At 39.9% G+C, this 23,101-nt stretch overlaps 1 protein-coding gene across 1 annotated transcript in view; it reads left to right on the forward strand.

The window, feature by feature from the left end:
• Positions 1-22,561, forward strand: part of TBX19 (T-box transcription factor 19) — a 48,084-nt gene extending 25,523 nt beyond the window's left edge. The window contains exons 4-8 of the mRNA XM_043963964.1: positions 7,811-7,872; positions 9,978-10,039; positions 17,545-17,733; positions 19,685-19,820; positions 22,145-22,561. Of these exons, the coding sequence (XP_043819899.1) occupies positions 7,811-7,872; positions 9,978-10,039; positions 17,545-17,733; positions 19,685-19,820; positions 22,145-22,382 (687 nt within the window). The 3' untranslated portion in view covers positions 22,383-22,561. The remainder of the gene's footprint in view (positions 1-7,810; positions 7,873-9,977; positions 10,040-17,544; positions 17,734-19,684; positions 19,821-22,144) is intronic.
• Positions 22,562-23,101: the final 540 nt, after the last annotated feature.

The following is a 23,101-nucleotide window of genomic DNA, read 5'->3' on the forward strand; positions in this document are numbered from 1 at the left end:
AAATTCTAGCTAGTCTATCTAAAATATTTAATGAGTGGTCGCCAATAAATTATAAGCTTTAGCAAGAGTTAGACTTTTAAGCATTTATTAAGGAGAATAAGAATTTGGTAAAGAGAGAGAGAAAGGTCTAGATTCCTATCTATTAAAGGGAGAGCGCATTTCTAGCTCCCTTCTCCGCCAGAGTCCAGAGGAAAGAGAGCGAGACTGAGCGCCAGTCTCTTCCTTCCTCCTCCCACTAGCCCGCGTCACTTCCTGACTCCTGGTCTTGCCCTCAAAGACCTTCCCTTCATGGGCAGAACTCCTCTACAGTAAGTATCCAGCAGGTGGCGTTATTCCAATCGTTACAGTCCCCCCTGTTGTTCCTCAAGAAACAAAATGTTTCCTTGACGGAACAGTAAAAACAATATGATAACTATTGCTAACTAATAATATGTGAACAACAATATAGAAAAGGAAGAGAGGAAAGTTTTGTCCAGAGGGGCGATTTTTTTTGTCCTCATGAACCGACACTTTGACATTAGTCTTGCAAAGGGAGGGCCTCTGCAGAGAATACATGTTACAGATGGTGTATATTATAACAGAAAGAGAAAAAAAAACCAACAAAAAGAACAAATCAAAACTGTTCATTTAAAGTCTCTGAAAGTCTTTTCTCAGATGTCCTCTAGGTGTAGTCGTGGAATGGAAGTCTTTTCAGGGGTTGATGTGTGGATGCTGGTAATCAGCCAGGAAAATTTCCTACAAAATTGAGCTTAACACAACTTTAAAATAGCTTTGTCAATAATCAAATCAAACAATGAAAGTTCTCAAAAACATGTCTAAGGGAATTCAGAATCTTGGTTGTTACACATGAAACATATAATAAAACAAAAATTGAACCATTCTTTAAAATTATAATATTACTATAGTCCCCCCCTTATGGAGGGTAATTGAGAAGACAATTGCTGCGATATTAATTATTAAAAATAATTTTTATCTTTGTTTCATCACTTTTTGCATCATCTGCCTAATTATCCTCATGCCATTATGAGAAATTAAAAAATCTAATATAATTGGTAACAGGTGTCAAGGCCAAATTCAACACTGTATTTATCATGACACCTGAGATAATTATGGGGGTTACCATAAAAGAACAGAGAAATGATGGGATATGAGCATTCCCACACTTGAGCAATATGTACTGCCCATACAGTATGCCAGGCTTAAAATAGGTGGATGGAATATACGTCCATGCCACCGAACATATTGGAGGAAACTGAGTCAGACTTAATCAGATGCATGGGACTGAGATGTCCATGGCATCAGGCATATAGGAGGGAGCATGGAAGCCAGGTGTAGAAGTGAGATGGGTGGGATGAATACTTCCAGCCATCTGTACAATATTGTGGGGAAAAATAAAATAAAATATTAAACCAAGAGAATCCAACCTCAACATTTGTCAAAAGCCGTTCCCTCGGCCATACCTTGACTTCATGCATGTCTCCCCTCATGTGACAGTTCAGTGTCTGCTCTTGCATGTATTCCTCTTGTGATTGGATGGCATCTTGGCCAACTGGCATCTGATAACTCAGAATAAAGGCAATTAATGTCTTAAATGATAAGTTCCCATAATCCAAGTCTCATATGGATTTAAAAATTGAGGATAATAAATGATTGCAAAAAATGTGAATACATCTTGACTCAGAACACAATATATAATTATGCAACAATTTCAAATAATACCCCTTTTTTTTTAACTTAGTATACAATTACTTTTTTGAAAAATCAGAACATATTTAAATACAAGTTAAAGCACAACAGAATCTCAAAGAAAACTTTTTTTTTTTTAAAAAGAAAACTTTTACAAATGTTCCCCTCTTCTTTTTTTTTTTTTTGGAATATGCTTATCAAAAATAATACTTCTAGAATCAATTTACACTTGCCATGGCAAACAATTTGCCAGGGAAATGCTTTAAAGAGTTTGATCAAATAATCAGTTGAGAAAAAATAACAAAAACAAACAACTCAGAATATGGGAGCACAATACTCCTAGAATTAACATTGTATTATGAAATCAAAACCATCTTGTAATGTTTCAAAATTAGAGAGATGAATAAATAGAAAAAAAATACACATGGAACAATAAAAGACAATGAAATTCAAACTAGGGAAATCTAAATGAATGTGAACTTAATATTAATAAGAGTATTATAAAATATAAACTTGATCACATGACTATAAAAAGCTTTTACAAATATTCTCCTTGTTTTAAAAACTAAGTATGACACAATCTCAAAAGCATTAAAATCTCTATAAAAATAAACCCATACCATTAATTTCAAAATGTATATTTAATAGCACAGAAATCCTATGTAACCTCTGAACTGACATTAATAATCTGAGTGAATTCAGAACACTCTTGATTCCGATATCTAAAATCCCCAATACTCATATCAATACCTTGCTGCTTACTTCTACATTTCTGTAAAATATATACCCTTCCATGGCAAAAGAAGCAGAGTCTTGAACTATGTTGATTGTCATTCTTATTCAGCTTAAGTTTTTCTTCTTTAACCCCTCTATATTGTCTGTCGGGCTTTTCACCATACAAATGCTTTATAAGATTACTAATTAAAGACAAAAGCAGGTTAGCAAAATTATGAACAAAACGAGCATATCTGGAATTTAAAGAGTTTTCTAAGATTGTCTCAAAAGCACAGCCAGGCTGGGGAAGGGCTGAGCCTGAAGCTGCAAATGCAGGTAGAAAAAGTTGAGCATGCGCATCAGATCTCTGGACTTCCCAGGCAGGGGAAGCTATGGGCTTGGCCATAGGAGGAGTAGAGGGTGGGGTCTGGAGAGGAGGGGAGGGACCAGAGCAATTTGAATCAGACTTGATTTTGAACTCAGGCCTGGATTCCTCTTCCCCCACTTTGCCTCCAGGTGCTAGGGGATTAAAAGCTTCTAGAGGGTGGGTCATTGCCTCCAGGCATGCAAAATTAGAGCAACAATTAGTGTTAGAACTGGGAAAAGCTGCGGGAATCTCTTCAGGTTTCTCTGAAAAAGCATGGTTGGGAGAGGGAGAGATATTTCCTTGTGTGAGTAAGTTGCTGGCTCTTTTAACAAAAATAAAAAGAAAAATAGAAAATCCACAAAAACAAAGCATTAACATGATCTTATCTCCCATTTGTCTGGTTAAACAGACTAAAATCAAAAATAGGATAATTAGGGAGTTTAAAAGGTCCATTTGAAAAAATTTAAAGGGAAAACACCAGGCAATTCAGCAGTACTTAAGATTTAAAGGGTTAGGGTAGGGAAAATTTCTTACCCAACCGGAAGATCAGAAGTGAGGTTCAGCTTTCCTCTTCGTGGTCAGCCATCTGTTAAGGGCTAAAATTCTAGCTAGTCTATCTAAAATATTTAATGAGTGGTCGCCAATAAATTATAAGCTTTAGCAAGAGTTAGACTTTTAAGCATTTATTAAGGAGAATAAGAATTTGGTAAAGAGAGAGAGAAAGGTCTAGATTCCTATCTATTAAAGGGAGAGCGCATTTCTAGCTCCCTTCTCCGCCAGAGTCCAGAGGAAAGAGAGCGAGACTGAGCGCCAGTCTCTTCCTTCCTCCTCCCACTAGCCCGCGTCACTTCCTGACTCCTGGTCTTGCCCTCAAAGACCTTCCCTTCATGGGCAGAACTCCTCTACAGTAAGTATCCAGCAGGTGGCGTTATTCCAATCGTTACAGTGTCCTGCTAGTGCTAATCTCTTAACTAAAGAACAACTATCATTTTGGGGTGTTTTTCACTCTAGTATCTAATCACTTCCCTGCTCAGCCAAACCTGAGCAATTGCTGAGCTTAAAGCAGGGACATCTATCTAGAGGTTTTTTGTTTGTTTGTTTGTTTTTACAAATTATTAAGAGGTAAAAGGAAAATGAAGAGCTACCAAAATATCTACTTAGTGTCCACAGTTCTGTGACTATAGAACAAGGATAGGCATAGTTTAGCTATTTTCCCTGGGCTTAGCATACAACCTGGCCAGGTATTGAATGGGGTCAGGCATTTCTTCATTTCTATTCATGAGGTGCCTATAGGAATGTTTTTCTTTCTTTCTTTTTTTTTTTTTTGCAGGGCAATGGGGGTTAAGTGACTTACCCAGGGTCACATAGCTAGTAAGTGTCAAGTGTCTGAGGCAGGATTTGAACTCAAGTCCTCCTGAATCCAGGGCGGGTGCTTTATCCACTGCACCACCTAGCTGCCCCAACTGTGTTTCTTCATAGACTGACACAATCTCCCCCCTAGACCCCTTCACCAGGACTTGGTGTAATGGCCTTGCTCCAGGATGTAGCTCCGCTCTGTTTTTTTTGTTTTGTTTTGTTTTGTTTTTTTTGGTGAGGCAATTGGGGTTAAGTGACTTGCCCAAGGTCACACAGCTAGTGAGTGTCAAGTGTCTGAGGCCAGATTTGAACTCAGGTCCTCCTGACTCTAGGGCCAGTGCTTTATCCACTGTACCACCTAGCTGCCCCCTTCCCTATGTTTTAAAAGTGCCACCACCTGCATCTTTCTCTTTCCTCCCTTCTCAGGCACCCAGAGCTAAAAAAAACCTTGCCCCAGGAACTAGATCATTACTTTCTTCCCATTATTCACTTATTGAGGTATATGATTATACAAATTATTTTCAATAATAGTAACCCACTACTTAAAATAACTCCAAAGTTCACAATGACAATCCAGTTCTTTGCATACTCCCCTCTCTCCCATTCATAGATGTTCAGTATTGTTCCCAAAGCTCCCATTTATTTCTACTTAAGCAGCTAGTTCCTCTTAGTTGGTCAGAATCAGGTCCCCCATGTTGGTCCCTCTACCTTTTGAAGGACACTTACTAGCCATGAGATCCTGAGTAAGTTATATAACCTCTGCCTGCTTCAGTTTTCTCATCTACAAAATGGGGCTAATGATAGCACCTCCCTCCCAGGATTGTCGTAAGGATAAAGTGAGATCATGGCAAAGTGCTGTGCAAACCTTAAAGCACTATATAATTGCTAGCAATGATGATGGTGACGGTGATGGTGATGGTGGTGATGGTGGTGATGCAAACATCACCAAGGCAAATCAAGACTTGGTCAATAGCTCTGTTTTTTTTTTTTTAAGCAGGTGCCTGCATCAATATTATATCCCCTCTGTAAAATGGAGATTATAAATGATTGAGAGGCTGCAAAATCCTATGAGATTTTCTTATTGCAATAATCCCTAAAGAATGCTGAGAAAATTTCATTTGGGAGAATAACAATAATGATAACAACCAGCATTTACATAATACATTAAAGTTTACAAAACACCTTACAAATATTATCTCATTTTATTTTCACAACAACCCTGGAAGGTAGGAGCTTGTATTATTCCCACTTTTTTTTTAGATGAAGAAACTGGTACAAACAGAGGTCACATAGATAATACAAGTATGAGGTTAGATTTTTTGGGGGGTGGGTGGGGCAATGAGGGTTAAGTGACTTGCCCAGGGTCACATAGCTAGTAAGTGTCAAGTGTCTGAGGCTGGATTTGAACTCAGGTCCTCCTGAATCCAGGGCCAGTGCTTTACCCACTTCACCACCTAACTACCCCCATGAGGTTAGATTTAAACTCATATCTTCCTGACTCCAGGTCCTGAGCTCTATCTATACCACCTAGCTGCCTTCTGCTACAATGCAATCTCAAGTCTGGATAGAGAGCAAGGTTTCCTCTTTCCTTCCTTCTTTCCTTCTCCCTCCCTCCCTTCTTCCCTTCTCTCTCCCTCTCTTTCTCTCCCTCTCTTTCCATCTCCTTCTCTCTCTCTCTCTCTCTCTCTCCTGAAATTCAAATGTATTCAGTAAATTTGGAAGTCAAACCATTCTCTATTTTCTGTTGTGTTTGCCAATCACACCTGCCACTACTTCCCCTCCTTGTGCTGTTAAGATCACAGTTTTGAGTCACTTCAGAACAAAAAACCATGAGGTCAGCAGCATCACAAATGCCTTTTGCTTACAACATCATGTTCTGGGATGGTGAATCAGGAACTGTGTAGTATGATGCCACCCCCTCTCTTCTCACACACACTTTACAGAAGGACTTTGAAAGTAGACATATGCTTACTTTTATCTGTCCTTTTTTGGGGTTTCCTGATTTTGTGGGTTCTACTTACTAAGAGCACTGGCCTGGGAGTCAGGAGATGAGGCTTCCAATCTTGTCTCTGTCATTAACTCTCTGTGTGAACTCTCCTGGGCTCATAGATTTAGAGGCAGAAGGTTCTCAGAAAGTATCTAGTCTAGCAGTTGTGAAAGTATAGTCTAGAGATGCCCTGGGTTCCCAACATCCTCTCAGGAGATCTGTGAGGTCAAAACTCTTTTCAAAATAATATAAGATGGTAAATCAACAGACATAAGCTCTTTGGGGAAGGATCCTCAAGAATTTTTAATGGTGGAAAGGAGTCCAGAAACCAAAAAGCATGAGAGCTCTTGGTCTAGTCTCACCTTCTCCCTCTCCAGATGAGGAAATGGAGACTCAGAGAAAGGAACTGAGTTGCCCAAGGTCTTGCAGATATTAACGGGAAGAGGTGGGATAAGAAGCAGGTTCTTTGACTAAATCCAGAGCTCTTTGCCTCACACCATGCTGCTTTTGGACAAGTCATTTGGCTTTATCATCTGTAAAACGAGGAAATGGGACTCGCTATCTCTAAGGATCCACTTAGAACTAAAGATCTCTGATTCTGAGTTGTAAGTTGTGAACATCTGAACAGATCATGATTGGCCTGTTCATTAAGATGAGTCTCTTCTCCTTCTCTTCCTTACTCTGGAAATCAGAGCTTCAGACAAGGAAGTACTTGGAGTAGCATACACCTGCCAGTTGGGTCCTTGGAAGGGCACAGGTAGGGCACTAGCATGGCCACAAACCCTCAGTTGGTGAGACACGTCAATGGAGGAGGTGTATCCTTTGTCCAGTTGCTTAGTGTAGTCTAATAGAAATACCAAATAGGCTTATTTCTCAGAATTTCCAAAACAAGCCTGTCTCCCTCCAGTATAAAATGAAGGAAGTTGACGTTATCTTTGCTTTTTTTTTCTTTTTGGTGAGTCAATTGGGGTTAAGTGACTTGCCCAGGGTCACACAGCTAGTAAGTGTCAAGTGTCTGAGGCTGGATTTGAACTCAGGTCCTCCTGAATCCAGGGCCGGTACTCTATCCACTGCGTCACCTAGCTGCCCCTGCATTATCTTTGCTTTGCCGGCTATCAGTTGCCTAAATAAATAGGCAAGTGGCTTTTTACACGACAGTCTTATTCTCTTAGTGTATCTAATCTGGGGCACAAAGAATCCAGAGGCTGGGTTTTGTTCCCTCCTTGTGCGTCATCCTTTAGTATTCAACCTAGGGCAAAGCTGTAATTTTCAGTAAGTCATCCATTAGGATGTCCCTTTCCAGATATCATGGATGTGGTGGGGATACTTCACAAGCTAGAGAGTGGGTACTTGGGAAGGGAGGAAGTTGAAAGTTTCACAGCAGTTCAAAAGTGAATACAGTACCTGGTTTGTGCCTTAGCCTAACATAGGTAGCTGGTGACTATAGCTCTGGGTACAGAGTTAGGAAGACCTGAGTTCAAATTAAACCTCAGACACTAGCAGTATGACCATGGGCAAGTCACTCAATTTCTGAAGTTTTCTCAACTGCATAATGGCAAAAAATAATAGCACCTACCTTTCCAGGGTTGTTGTGAGGATCAAATAAGATAATAATTGTAAAGCACAAAATGCTATATAATTAGTTATTATTATTTATTAATATTTTCTCTACTAATGCTGGTTGTTTTTGCAAATCCAAGATAACAGCGCTCAAAATCAAGTATAATCCATTTGCCAAAGCCTTCTTGGATGCCAAGGAACGGTGAGTAGATGTCTGTGATTACAAGAAAAATCTCATGTTTCAATTCTGCAAGTGTAGAATCTGTGACTATTTTGACAGGGAGTGTTTTAGGCTTAACTCTGTACCGTCCATGAAGAAAGGGCTTGCTAAATTAGTTAGATGTCGGTGTGGTTGAAGAGGTTCAACCCTCTTTCAAGTACTTTAAAGCCCTCATTTACATATAAATTAATGATATGGTAATTATGGATTTAAAATTTTTTGCCCTACTGGAGAAACTATCAAGATTTCTACTCGGAAATACTTCATTAGTCCAGTTTGAGGATCCAAGTAGGTATTTGACAGAGGTAAAATACCTTAAAAAATATTATATAATTCAGATTTTTGAACTCAGTTTTTACTCAATTAGTCCTAATTAGCATCAATTGCCTAGGAAAGTTGGGTAATGGGAGGTAGCATAATGTAGTAGAATAAGCAAGGAGAGACTCTGAATGACCTCTGAGACCTCTGCTCCATGTCATTGGGCAGATTATCTAACCTCTCTGGGCCTTGGTTCCTTCATCTATAAAATAAGGCAGTTTGTTAATTGGATTTCTTCTTCCTGTTCTAAAGATGGTATGATTCTCTGAAGCCTGTGTTAATTAGACAGAATACTCTGGGTTTGAATGCTAATTTTGCCACTGTGTAGGTATCATTCTACTTCTGCCTTCCTTTTCCATTCTGCAAAAAACAATACAGGAAAATTATGCTCTCCCTGAGGCTACACTGTATGTGTGTATGTGGGGGCCGGGGCAATAAATGGAGTAGGAAAACATTCCTACTTTGTTTCAATCCCTGTGTTTGGTGTGGAGCTACAAGGAAAAAAGTGGAGCAATCTCTGCCTTTAAGAATCTTACAATAGTCAAACCATGTCTGGGGGGAGGAATTCCCCCCCTATAACATACTCAGCAAGTAGCTATCCAGGCTCTGGATAGCTCCAATAGGGAGAACCCACTTCTACCCAAGACAGACCACTCTGCTTTTGGACAGCTCCAATTGTTAAGATCTTTATTCACCCCTCCCCCCCCCAACATCAGATCATCAGATCTAGGTATATCTTTTTGCAACATCTATCCTTCATTCCTAGTCTTATCCAGGACACTGTGCTAGGAACTGTGGGTAAAAAAAAAAAAAAAAAAAGGAAAATGACACTGTGCCGTGGTGAAATATGGTGGAAGATAGCTTTGATAAAGACAAGACAAAGAACCCTAGGGAAAAATGAAGGAAAGATAATTTTTAGCTTCAAGAGATGAAGATTGCATCCATGGAGGGGATAGCACTTGAACAGCACATTGCCAAAAAGTAAAGGATTTTTCCAGGCACTGCATTGGGGACGCCCTTGTGAGTGGTTGGAGAAAGGAGAGTATATAATGAGCTTAGGCGCAATAGTTTCTTTTGACCGGCGTGGAATAATGTGAAAATGGGTTGGAAAAAAGGAATTTGTATTTTATCTTATAGGCAATAGGGAGCCCTTGAAAGTTTTTGAACAGGGAAGTAAGGTGGTGCTCATTTTGTGGCTACCTAGGGGCAGTAGACAAATGAAGTGAGATCTAGAATCTCTGGGCTGGTGTTTCTAAACTGTCCCCCTTCCCCCCTCCCCCTTATTTTAAACATGCTTGCAGTTTGGATTGTTATTACAGGAGGGAGAGCAAGAGGGCTAGATGAGCATGGCAGTCAAGCTTCAAGGGATGTCATATGCTATTGATGTCTGGGCTGGGTTGCAAACTGCCTGAGGTCTTGGACACAGAAACACCAAATCGTTCAAAAAATGTTTTCATTTTGTTACAAGGTCAGCAACAGGTACATACTTGACAAAAGCTTCCGAGATCCTTTCTGTTCTGCCAAGAATTCTTTCGACAGAGGACTGTGGAACCTTGGGATTATAACAGTTTATATGAAAGTGTCAGTGGAAAACTGAGAGTTGTATGTGCTCTATTATGTGCCCTGGTTGGGGTAAGTGGGAGAGTAGCACCTGGGACAAGGAATGTTTGGCTTATTGGTAAAGGGTGGGGGCAAGGTGTACCATGAATTCTTTTTGGAAGTATCTTGAAGAATGAGGAAATCAGACATCATTCTCTTTCTTCTTTCAGAAACCATCCAAAAGATGCTCCAGAAGTTATCTCAGAGGGTCAGCATATGACATACTCTCACTGTAAGTTTCATGGAATGTTTACAAGTCATAGGTAAGGGTATTTTAGAGGAATTCTGCCTACATACTCAATTGTATAAGTTGGTTTGATTGATTAAGGTAAAGTGAAACCCATCTTGGTATTTTGCCAATTCAAAGAAAATTTATGCCTTTTCCAAAACTCCTAGCGATGTTCAGAGTTTTGTCATCTTGAATATTAATCAGAGTTTGTGAGTAAAAATTACTTACTTGGAAGACCCTGACAATAGGACTATTTAAAGCAGGGATTCTCAACTTTGTTTATGTCAGGGACCCTTTCAACAACAGTCCAGTGAAGTCTGTAGACCCCTCATTAGAACAGTATTTTTAAGTGCATAAAATAAGATACAATATTAAAAAGGAAACCAATTACATTGAAATATAGTTATTTTTGTCCAAAATTTATAAAACTACACATTCCCTTTGATATAGCAATATCACTTTTAGGTCTGTATCTCAAAGATATCAAAGAAAGACTCTTGATGAAAAGTACCAAAGCACTTCCTGACAGAGGTGATGGACTCAGAGTACAGGTTGATCAACTCTATTTTAGACGTAGCAAGTGTGTGAATTTATGTTTTTTGATTTCATATTTGTAATAAGGATTTCATTTTTCTTTTTTCAATGGGATGAGGAGTTGGAGGAAAGAAAAAAATAAATTTTCATTAATTGAAAAAGTAAAATTAAAATAAAATATAAATATAAATAAAATAAAAAAAAGAAATATAGTTATTAAGGGGCAGCTAGGTGGTTCAGTGGATAGAGTACTGGCCCTGGAGTTAGGAGGACCTGAGTTCAAATCCAGCCTCAGACACTTGACACTTACTAGCTGTGTGACTCTGGGCAAGTCATTTAACCCCAATTGCCTTAAAAAAAAGGAATATAGTTATCAAAATATTTTTTTAAAAAAGTTAATAGGCTACAGGCTGAGGAAGAGCCCTTGGATTCTAAATATTTACATGGTGATAGGATTAGGAATCTCTGAAGTGCTTTTAAGACGGTTCCTTCTGCTTTCTCTGCTTTTGCTATTTCACCACCAGTCTTTTTTTTTTTTTTTTTAGTGAGGCAATTGGGGTTAAGTGACTTGCCCAGGGTCACACAGCTAGTAAGTGTTAAGTGTCTGAGACCGCATTTGAACTCAGGTACTCCTGACTCCAGGGCCAGTGCTCTATCCACTGCGCCACCTAGCTGCCCCCCCCCACCAGTCTTGAGCCCAGTTGAGTTTTTCAGATGGCAAAACCAGACCTCTGATGTTGATACTTTGATATTGCCTTAGTTTTTCACACTAATGTTGGATTCTACTTCTTTAAAAAAAATAACAATAAGCATTTTTATTTAAAGTTTTGAGTTCCAAATTCTATTCCTCCTTCCCTCCCTTCCCTCTCTCCTCCATGAGGTGGTAAGCAATCAGATATAGGCTATACATGTACAATTATGTAAAAAATTACCATATTAGTTATCTTGTACAAGAAAACTTGAATAAAAGGAAAAAATGAAAAAAAGTGAAAAATGGCATGCTTCAGTCTGTGTTCAATCGATATTAGTTTTTTCTTTGGAGGTAGATAGTATGTTTCATCCTTAGTCCTTTGGGATTGTCTTGGATCACTGTATTACTGAGAATAGTTAAGTCATTCACAGTTCTTCATCAAACAATATAGCTGCCACTGTGCACAAAGTTTTCATGGTTCTTCTCACTTCACTATGCATCAGTTCACATGAGTCTTTCCAGGCCTTTCTGAAATCATCCTGCTTGTCATTTCTTATAGCACAATAATATTCCATCACAGTCATATACCACAGTTTGTTCAGTCATTCCCCAATTGATGGGCATGCCTTTGATTTCCAATTCTTAGCCACTACAAAAAGAGCTGCTAGAAATATATTTGTACAAGTAGGTCTTTTTCTCTTTTGGGGGATGTCTTTGGGATATAAACCTAGCAGTGGTTTTTATAACCCTTTGGGCATAGTTCCAAATTGTTCTCCAGAATGGTTAGATCTGTTCACAACTCCACCAACAGTGGTATTTTCCCCTTTTTGGTTATATTTGCCACTCTGATAAGTGTGAGATGATCCCTCAGAATTGTTTTAATTTGAATTTCTCTGATCAATAGTGATTTAGAGCATTTTTTCATATGTCTGAAAACTGCCTGTTCATATCCTTTGACCATTTTATCAATTGGGAATGACATATTTTTATTAATTTTTCTTGGTTCTCTATATATTTGAGAAATGAAGCCTTTATCAGAGATACTTGTTTCAAAATTTCTTTCCCAGTTTTCTGCTTTCCTTATATGGAGTCTACTTCTTTTTTTTTTTTAGCACTCTTTTTTTTTTTTTTTTGTGGGCAATGAGGGTTAAGTATTGCCCAGGGTCACACAGCTAGTAAGTGTCAAGTGTCTGAGGCCAGATATGAACTCAGGTCCTCCTGAATCCAGGGCCAGTGCTTTATCTACTATACCACTTAGGTGCCTCCTGGATTCTACTTCTTGTTTTTTTTTAATTAATTAATTTTTTAATTTTAGTTTTTATTTATTTATTTTTTTTTTAGTGAGGCAATTGGGGTTAAGTGACTTGCCGAGGGTCACACAGCTAGTAAGTGTTAAGTGTCTGAGGCCGGATTTGAACTCAGGTACTCCTGACTCCAGGGCAGGTGCTCTATCCATTACGCCACCTAGCTGCCCCTGGATTCTACTTCTTAATAGGGTTTTGAGTGGATCATAAATAGCGCCATCTTGAAATCTCAGGCAAGTTTCAGTGTGGTATGTAAAGATGATCTTAGGACTTGGAAATCTTTAGAAGAATCTGAAAGCTCCCAGGAAGCAGTGGGTGGGCCAAACTGGAAATAGGCTTCCTCTTCCTAGAGGGAGATTAAAGATTTTCAGCTTCGAGGGAGGGGTAGACACTCTCCAAGACTTTGAATTGACTGATGGTGAAGATGGGAGCCCAATATGTACCTTTTGTCTCTGGTGAAAGGACATAGGATGAGGCCGAGAGACCACATGCCTTCACACTAGCCTGTCAAAGGCATGACCTCCCAATGGGAGTTAACTCCTATAGTAGGAGCAAAATGAGCTAAGCCCATTATTATCATCCAAGGCTACCTTGAACTTCTTCACAGCCAGACCTCAGTCTTGATCAGGCTTCCCGGTCCTTAAGAGAGCAGACTGACTCCAATCCAACCCACTTAAAAATTTAAGGAAAAAAAGTTCCAAAGTTTCAGCTTTGGATTGAGAGTCCCAGTATTAATAGACACACAGGTCACAGAATCTGAGAGTTAGAAGGGCCCTCCCAAGCCTATCCAGCTTATTTATTAAAAAATCATCTGTACAACATGCCTAATAAGCAAGTGGTCATCCAGCTTTTGCATGGGGGCCTTCTAGGAAGGGAAACCCACTCCCTCCCTAGTCAACCCATTCTACTTTGGGAGGGCTCAAATTGTTTGAGGCAGCGTTTATTTGTTTGCTTTTTTTTTTTTTTTTTTTTTTGGTGAGGCAACTGGGGCCAAGTGACTTGCCCAGGGTCACACAGCTAGTAAGTGTCAAGGGTCTGAGGCCGGATTTGAACTCAGGTCCTCCTGAATCCAGGGCCGGTGCTCTATCCACTGTGCCACCTAGCTGCCCCTGTTTTTTTAATTTAATGAGATCAAGCCTAAATTTGCTTCTTTGAAATAATTTCCACCCATTGTGACTGGTTCTATCCTTTGGGGCCAAACAGAAGAAATTAGATTCTTCCTCCATATGACAGACCTTCAAATAATTGAAGATAGCTATCATGCTCTGCTGAGTCTTTTCTTTCCCAGGGTAAACATCCTTCAGCTGATCCTCACAGGAGCATACAGACCATGCCACTTTTCTGAATGCTCTGAATACTTGGGCTCAAGCTGCTCCATCTCCCTAGTCCCCTTCAGTCCTTCTCAAACATGGACAAATATAGACCACTGGGACAAGTGGCAGGTTTCAGGGTTCTCAGTCTCCTAGTGCCTCATCTCAGGTAACATCTTGCCTCATTTAGTCTAGAGTTGAAAATGAAAAATATCATTCAAAGTTATTTGGCTCACACTTGCCCTTATTCCCATTAAGATTCTAAGACCTTTTCCAACTTCAAGTGAACCTAAAAGATTACATACTAACATATAGATTAAAGTACAACTATTCACTGAAATTGAAAATAAAAGCTACAGGGGGCAGCTAGGTGGCGCAGTGGATAAAGCACCGGCCCTGGCGTCAGGAGTACCTGAGTTCAGATCCGGCCTCAGACACTTGGTACTTACCAGCTGTGTGACCCTAGGCAAGTCACTTGACCCCAAATGCCTCACCAAAAAAAAGAAAAGAAAAGAAAAGAAAAGAAAAGCTACAATAGTAAAATTCCCTGAGCTTTCTCAGCCTCTCTGGTAAAGGTCTCAAGTATCAGTTCCCAGGTGTTTATTAGCCAGATGCCTTAAGATATAAGTTCTTACTTCTCTGCCAAGGTAACTCATCTAACCAGAGGCTGTTTACAGAGTAGAGATAGGAGATTTTGTTCTGGGTAGGGGAGATTTCTTTTATCTGGCACAGTGGATGATTGGAAACATTATAGTTCTACCTAAGACTCATGGTGACCCCCACCTTTTGGGATGTCCCTCAGTCTGAGAAGCCCACAACCCAAAGAATAGGACCTTTTTGAGTAGGGCCACATTTGAATTTTAGGTCAAGTCATCTTGGGAGAGTTAACTCAAATTGCAGCCTAGTCTGCTTCTCAGGTTCTGGCCCACAATAATCTACCCTCTAACTACTGGTCACCAATGACCTAGGTGGCTAGGGTCAACAATGTTAGTCTTATAATCACCCCTTCCTCATCGCTGCCAAGTGGAGGGGAACTTAAGAGGAAAATAATAAATACCAAAGTCACAGAGAAGGGAAATGAGATAGTCTCACCAGGTAGTGGGGGGGCATTACTGATCCCAGTGTCTGTAATGACAGCAGCCATTCCCTGGATGATTGCCAGGAGAACCCTTAAGTCCCAAGTCACTAGAGATTCTCTTTGATGCTTTTGATTTCTCTCCAGTTCCTCTCTCAGGGCCTGGGGTCCCAAGACTTCATACTGAGAGCTCCCTTTCTGTGCTGCATCCCCTAGGATGTTTTCCCTCATGTAGTGCTAACACTACCATTTCTGGATTGAGGATGCCCAGGAGATTCACAGATTCCTGCTTCATCCCCTTTTTAATTGTCACCTGAGCTTTACTGCTTCTCTAGACTCTCTAGCTTTGTCTTTTGTGACAGTCAGGTCATTCTAAAAATAAAGACAGAAGTGCTTTGCTGAAACAAGGCATTAAATACACAAATAAGTATGATACAAGGTAGAATGTGATAGAGGCAAAGGGAAGGATACAGATATAACTCCAGGAAAAACTGGGCAGAGAAGTTGAGATTTTCATCTGGGGGTGGGTGGGTAGGAAGCAATCAAGGAAAGCTTCATGGAGAAAACAGCACCAAGTCTGGGTCTTAAAGGAAAAGCAGGATTTCAATAAGCAGAGATGAAGATATGCCTTCTAGATCACCTGGATGAATTCAGTTATGGCTTTCTTCATTTCCTGTCCTAAATCACAGTGACTATTTAATCACAGCTGTAATATCATCCCAGAAGTGGCAACTATGGTGATTAAAAATATGAGAGATATGGTTTCTGGTTATTTTAACCATTTTATTAATAAAGCCAACATCTTATTAATAAAAGGATGGGTAATGGATATCTCTCTCAGACCAAAGACCAAAATGGTGGTATACTCACAGTTTATATGGTCCATCAAATAGTAATCAAATCTAATTGGTTAACAGCAATCAAATCTAATTGGTCAACATGATCAGAGGTGGGTTATATTAAAATGAGGTCTTGGGATAGTGACTTACGTCACTCAAATCTTGGTCAAAAAGATATCAGAACATTGTACATAGAAACAGCAACATTCTGTGTGGTGATCAACTGTGATAGACTTGGATCTTCTCAGCAGTGCAATGATCCAAAACAATTTCAAAGGACTCATGATAGAAAATGTTCTCCATATCCAGAAAAAAGGACTGTGGATTCTGAATGCAGATTGAACCATACTGTTTCTACTTTTTGGCTGTTCCCCCCCACCCCCCATTTATGAGGTTTTCACCTTGTGTTCTGCTTCTTCTTTCACAATATGACTAATGCAGAAATATGTTTAATGTGATTGTACATATATAACCTATATCAGATTACTTTCTGTCTTGGGGGAGGGGAGAAGGAAGGGAGAGTGGGAGAAAAATTTGGAACCAAAAATCCTATGAAAACAAATGTTGACAACTATCTTTACATGTAACTGGAAAATAATAAAATACTTTTATGATAAAAAAAATATATCAGGGGAGGGGGAGGCAGCCAGGCGGTAGAGTGTATAAAGCACTGGTCCTGGATTCAGGAGGACCTGTGTTCAAATCCAGCCTCAGACACTTGACACTTATCAGCTGTGTGACCTTGGGCAAGTCACTTAACCCTCATTGCCCCACAAAAAACAGCAGCAGCAAAAATATATCAGAGAAAGAATGTAGACCCCACTCAAGTTGATTGGAACACAATAGTTTCCACTTAGGTGTGGTCTAGTTCAATAAAGTTATTGAACTAACTTTATTGAACTAGACCACACCTAAGTGGAAACTATTGTTTTGTAAGATTTATATAAGTTTTATAAGATTTGAACATCTTATCAGTAAAGTCTTTCAGAAAAAACCTGAAAGACTTAGAAAGGGGGTGGGGAGGAGTACTGGCCCTTCAGAAGATTATCTATTATTAATAATTATTTCTCACATAGCAGAGTCTAAAAGGCATCTCCAGAGATGGATATTTTCTAAAGAGATAATATATTAATATTTTACATTTATATATATTTCTATAACCTTGCATATGTTGTGGCCCACATGAAAGTCCTATCCACCGTGCAGAAGCATCAGAAGGTCCCTTCTTATCTAACTGTCTTTCACTGATCTCAGCAAAAATTTTAACAGCTATGTCTCCCAAGTTTCTCTTAGGGAGTTGAGTGTTTTATCTGATTTGTTTGGCTTAAGTCAGAGGTGGCTCAATTTTCATTATAATCAGCTCACTGGCAAAGTGGCATTGACATTATGATCTGTTTAGGAATGATCCTAGGGAGTGTTTCAGATTTGGAGGATGGATGAAGAGCATTGATTGGGCCATTCTCACATAGGCTGACTTTATTAGCAAATAAAAGAGGTGGTGGAACTGGGCAACTGAGACAGAGAAATATATAATCTTGAATATAACTTGGGAGCTACATGAAGACAAGGGACCCTTTTGATCTAATCATAGAATGGGAAAGACACAGCCCTCTGAACACAGTACATACCCCGCCCTCCCAGTTCTCCCATCTCTCTCCCTTACCATGAATGTGAGCTGAATTGAATTATTATATAACTTGCTGTCTAATTTGGGGGCTGAAACTTTTTTTTTTGTCTTTTCTCTCTCTCTTCCAGTGGGAGGTTGGCTCATTTCTAATCCAGATGCAGTGTGCACATCAGGAAACTCCAACTACCAGTACCCTCCTCCCCTGCCTTTGGCTGCTCCCCACTCCCACCATGGCTGTGATCACTACTCTGGTCTCCATGGACACCGGGCGGCTCCCTACCCTCCTCCCTACATGCATAGAAACCATTCTTCTACAGGTGTGTGACTCTGCTAATGATGCCCATGGGCAATGGGGGTGAAACAAGCAGATGTGGTATGAAGGAAGACTGAAGTTAGCAGCTTTCTCCCTCACCCCTACCTGGTATTTATTTTCAGCAAAAAAAAAATATAAATACACACATATAATCAAATATGATTGTTCTGGGGAAAAGAAACCCTATAGTTATGCTCATAGTATTTGGAGAAATGTCTTTTGTTTATCTTTTTTTTTTTTTGATTGTGAAGGGCCTTGCTCTAGACTAAATGATGTCAATAACAACAATTATAATAACTGACAGTTACTTAACACTTTAAGGTTTGCAAAGTACTTTATGTACGTTATTTCATTTGAACCTCACAGCAACTGGGAGTTAGATATTAGAGACATTATTCTTACTTTATGTCTGAGGAGACTGCAGTTCATAGAGCTTAAGTGATTTGCTCATGGTCTCAAAGCTAAAAGGCTTGGAGGTGGGATTTGAACCCCTCTTTTCCTAACTCCAAGTACAGTACCATGTTTTGGACAGTTTCAGGATGCACATGGTTAAGTCATTATGTGTCTCCTTTGTGGCTACATTGAATTGTGGTAACCTTAAAGTTTGGGTCTCAGCATTGGAGGGGTTTTAAGCTGGTTTCTGGGGGGAGCTGGATCCATTGAATGTCTCAGTCTTGGTCTGATTTACCCCCCCTCCCCATCCTTTGCATTTCATCCTGGGCCTTACACTTTCTTGAAAGTCAGAACCTCCTTGAACATTCTTTCCATCCATAAGACTATGGTGCTGATATTAAGAATTTACATTCATATAGTGCTTTAAGGTTGACAAAGGGTTATTTTTTTTGTGTGTGTGAGTAATGAAAATGTTATTATCCCTATTTTAAAGGTGAGGAAAACGAGGGTCAGAGAGATGACATTCTAATGTCAAATGGTCAGTCATTGTTAGAATTGGGACATTCTGACTCCAAAAGCTTCAAAAGCAGAGCCTTTCTGACTCCAACCTAGAGTCATAGACTTAGAAGCTGAAGAGGACATCCAGTCCAACACTTTCATTTCATAACAATACCTTGGAGAAGTAAAGTGATTTGCCCAAGATAACAAAATAATTGACAGAGCTAAGATTCTAACCCAGGACCTCAGGATTGAAATCCAATATTTCCCCCTTCTCTACTCCAGAATGTTGGAGAGAACCAAGTAAGGACACCATGATTTAAGTACTTTGGGCCTGTTTTCCTTGATGAATACTATTATACTTCCACAAACAGGATTTTCAATAGCTCTCTCCTGCTTAAAAAAACTTCATCACTTAAGCATTGGTCCACTGCTCCCTGCTTTGTTGGTTACTCCCATAGAGTGACTAGTTACAACTGAGAAAGTGTAGCAATAGCAGTACCACAAGCTAATCCAAATTGTTACATGGCTTTACTGTTATACTGGCATTAGATTCTTTACTTCTTTCATCACTCCCTCTTACTTCCTCCCTTCCTGCTTCCTTCTCTCCCTCTCTTCTTCCCTCCCTCCCTTCCTTTCCTCTTTCCTTCTTTTCTTCCTCTCCCTTTCTTCTTTTCCTCCTCTCCCTCCCTCCTTTCATTCCTCTCCCATTCTTCCCTTCTTCCCTCTCTTCTGAGATTATTTATTGAACTCCAATGATATGCACAGTCCTGGAATAAATGCAGTGGGAGGAGAATGACATGGTAATGTAGGTGAAGTACCGGTGGGAAGAGAAAGAGAGTTTGGATGCTGGAAGTCCTAGCTGAGCTGTTTATGACTCATAAGCACAGCTTAAGAAATACATTGGAATTCCAATGTATTTTGTTCCTAAACGCGTCCTGAAGCATAAAAATCTAATGTGTCCATAGCCCAAGGCATGATAATATTTCATCTAGGGATAATGTCATTGGTCTTATAAGCCCTCTATCAGCATCCTGAGTCCGATTGTTGTAATTTCTCCAAAGTGAACTTGATAGAGAGCTCAAGCAATAGCCTGCAAGTGTTTTCTGGAAACAACAGCTGGACTTCTTTATCCTCCACTCCCCAAGCCAGTGTGCTCTCAGTCCCCCATACCAACGGAGCGGCCTCTCCCAGGCCCAGGTAAGGCCAAAATCAAGCAGAGCATGTGCACTTGCCATTATGGGGATTTTCATGGGCACCATGGATGTGCAACCAGATTCATTGCTTAGATATCTAATCACAGACCCCTGCCTGCTACTGTCTTTGTTTCTTGTCTCTGGTACCAGAAGTTGGCTTGATCTAGGCCCTTATTTTGAACATGGTGGGATGGAGGATGGAATTGGGAGTTGCTGAAGTGAAGATGCATAGCCCCTTCTTTTTGTTCCTGGGAAGATATGTGCTCATTACTGTACTCTGCTTTATTCCAAATCAGGGCTTTAAGCAGAAGGATGGGGAGAAACTCAAATCTTGAGATCTTCTTCTCTGAGCCAATCCAAGGCGTACACTCCTCTGAGGTGTCAGATGGAAATTGACTGAGAAAGATGAGAGTTAGAAGTAGAAGGGGAATGATCACCTAGGCAACCTGCCCACTGGTTCAGACTCTGTCCTTTTCAACAAGCCAACTTCTTTACCCTTGCCTCCTCCATGGATGTACCCAAAGAAAGCAGTGTCTAATGAGAGACCTCACAACACAGTCAATATGTGTAATTAGAATGCCCATGATGAAATACTGATCAGGGACAACTACATTTCATCTCAACTTCCCTGCAGTGATCAGGACTATTCGCTCATTCATTCATTCATTCACTCAACAGTCATTTATCAAATGACACTATACTGATCACAGCCATAACTAGGAATTTCGATATTGAAGGAAAGCACAATAAATTACAGCAAAAGCAAGGCGCATGAAGTGTTCATTATAACTCAGAGAAGATGGAAGGCAGGTCAGTGAAAATGAAGCAAGAGTGGCCGATAATTTCTCCCCTACAGGGAGTAATTATGTGAATTAAGATTAGTAGACTTATTAAAAGAAGGTTAGGAGCAGATAGTGGAATTTGGTTTGGGGGATAAAGACTGAAGGAGAAGAAATTGGATTAGAATATGGGAGGAAATGAGATAAAGAATAAGGGTGAATATCTCTGGAGGAAAGGACTATGAGACAGTAAGATAGGCAATGAAGGGAATTTAAATTGTTTTTTCCCCCCCTGGAGATTAAGAGAAGTTTCAACTTGCTTGAGATATTATATAAGCAGGGAGAGCAAAAGGATTAGTTAGATCACTTCTGTAGTTTCTTTACAGTCATAGGACTTGACAAAAATGTTTCTGTTTTGATATCCAATAGAGACTGTCAATATAATACCTATAACCCAATCGACCAATTGAAAAATATTTATTAATTACCGACAATGCTAGATGCTGAGGATACAAAGAAAAAAAATGAAGCCAACCTTGCCCTCTGGGAACTAACATTCCATTAGAGGAGACAACACACTCATGCAAAAATATGAAGAAAATAAAGAAAAAGCAATTTTGGCAGGGAAGGCACTCACATCTGGGAGGGATCAGGAAAGACTTCATGTAGCATCTAGTACTGAGTTTTGAAGGAAACTAGTTATTGGAAAGAAATTCTAGTGAAGTTTTGAAGGAAACCCAATACTGAAAGAGTTGGCAGTCTATAGGCAAAACAAAGCAAAATAAAACATGTATACGACACAATGCCCAGAAATTCTTTCCATGTTGTGACTGGGAAATAACTATGGGGCCCATCAATGCTGTAAAAAGGTGTGGCTACAATGAATATTTAATGGAGTCATTGGTTGGAGGTTATCTTTAGTCCTATTTTCATTATTGCTCTAAAAAATAAGAAGACAAAACAAGAAATCTAGCTCCATGACAGTGGTCATGGCAGGAGAGGATAAATTTAGCAGGGGAAGCAGTCAAGGCACCTTGGTATATGCTTCAGGGGATATACTTCAACAAAAACCCAGCTACATAGATAAAGCAAGTCAGCCTTCTCTTTCATGAAGGAGAGGGAAGCTTATCACAAAGGCATTGACAGGCTTCTCAGAACCATAGGGTATTTAGAGCTGGATTTTAGGGGTCATGTAGTTCAACCCCCTCATTTTACAGATGATGAAATTGAAGTTGGGAAAAGTTAAGAGACTTGACCAGGTTTCACAAGGTCAATCAATGGCAGAGCTCTTCCATGACTCAGGTCTCCTGACTTCCTGTCCAATGCTCTGCCCATTGGATGATGCTGCCCCCTTTTAGCTTTTTTAAAGACAGCAAATCTGTGACAGAGTTAAAGCTAAAACTAGAAGCCAAGGCTACCTATTCCTGGGTCTGTGCTTTCTCCATCATGCTGCTCATGTTTCTCTGATGCTTTTGGCAGGCTTGTTGACCTCATCCCTCTTTAGTGTGCCATTGAGACTTACTCTTCATGGTGCTCTTTTCCTCTGCAGTCACTACCCTTGCCTATGGACCATCAGTAACAGCGCTGGGAGCTCCACTGACCCAGGCCCATCTGTGCACACCAGCTCTTCTGGCACATTTCTCCTAGGCAACACAGCTCTGTCCTCACCCTCCTCCTTGACCCCCATCCAAGTGCCTACTTGTGTCAGCACGGATACGATGGGGCAGTCCTCCCTCTCCAACATTGCTGTGTCCACATGGACAGCAGTAACATCCCATTCCTTCTGATGGGGGAAGGGGAAGCATTTTATTTCTCTCATTGGATGACTCAACAAGATCTGAAAATTAAGACCATCCATGGAGGGACCATAAGTTGAAACCATATCTGATGGATCCAGATGCATCAGACTGCAAGTGATTCCTTTTCTCTTTTCTTAAAGGAAACAAACTATCTCACTGAGAAAAGAAGGAAGAGGAGATTAGTACTACTGATATTGGGATAAATTGGGGGAACTAGAATTAGTATAACATGGTTACTTGAGTTAAGTTAATATGTTAAAATGTTAGTATTAGTTTAGGCTAACTTTATGCTAAAAACAAATAGGGGAAATTAAACTTCAAATATATTTTGACGATAAAGCAGATCTTTGTGTATGGAGGATTGTGGGGATGCCACTAGATATTACTATTAGTAACTTATTGGATTCTTTGGCCAATCTCTTCAAGAGTCAGGAGGAATAATTATAAAGAATTGGAGTTTGAAACTCTGGGGACAGATGCATTTTGGGTGTATCCTGTCTAGTTGTATGAATTTCAAATTTTTTTTCTCAGACCCAATGCAGTACTTAAGAGAATGCTGACTGGGTACTATTTCCCTGCCTTTTCCTTTAGCTATTTCTGTTAACTCTGTGGGCAGCTAGGTGGTGCAATGGATAGAGTGCTGGGCCTGGAGTCAGGAAAACTAATCTTCCTGAGTTCAAATCTAGCTTCAGACACTTACTAGCTGT

This window comes from Dromiciops gliroides, chromosome 4 (genome assembly GCF_019393635.1).
Source record: "Dromiciops gliroides isolate mDroGli1 chromosome 4, mDroGli1.pri, whole genome shotgun sequence".
Classification (NCBI taxonomy): Eukaryota; Metazoa; Chordata; class Mammalia; order Microbiotheria; family Microbiotheriidae; genus Dromiciops; species Dromiciops gliroides.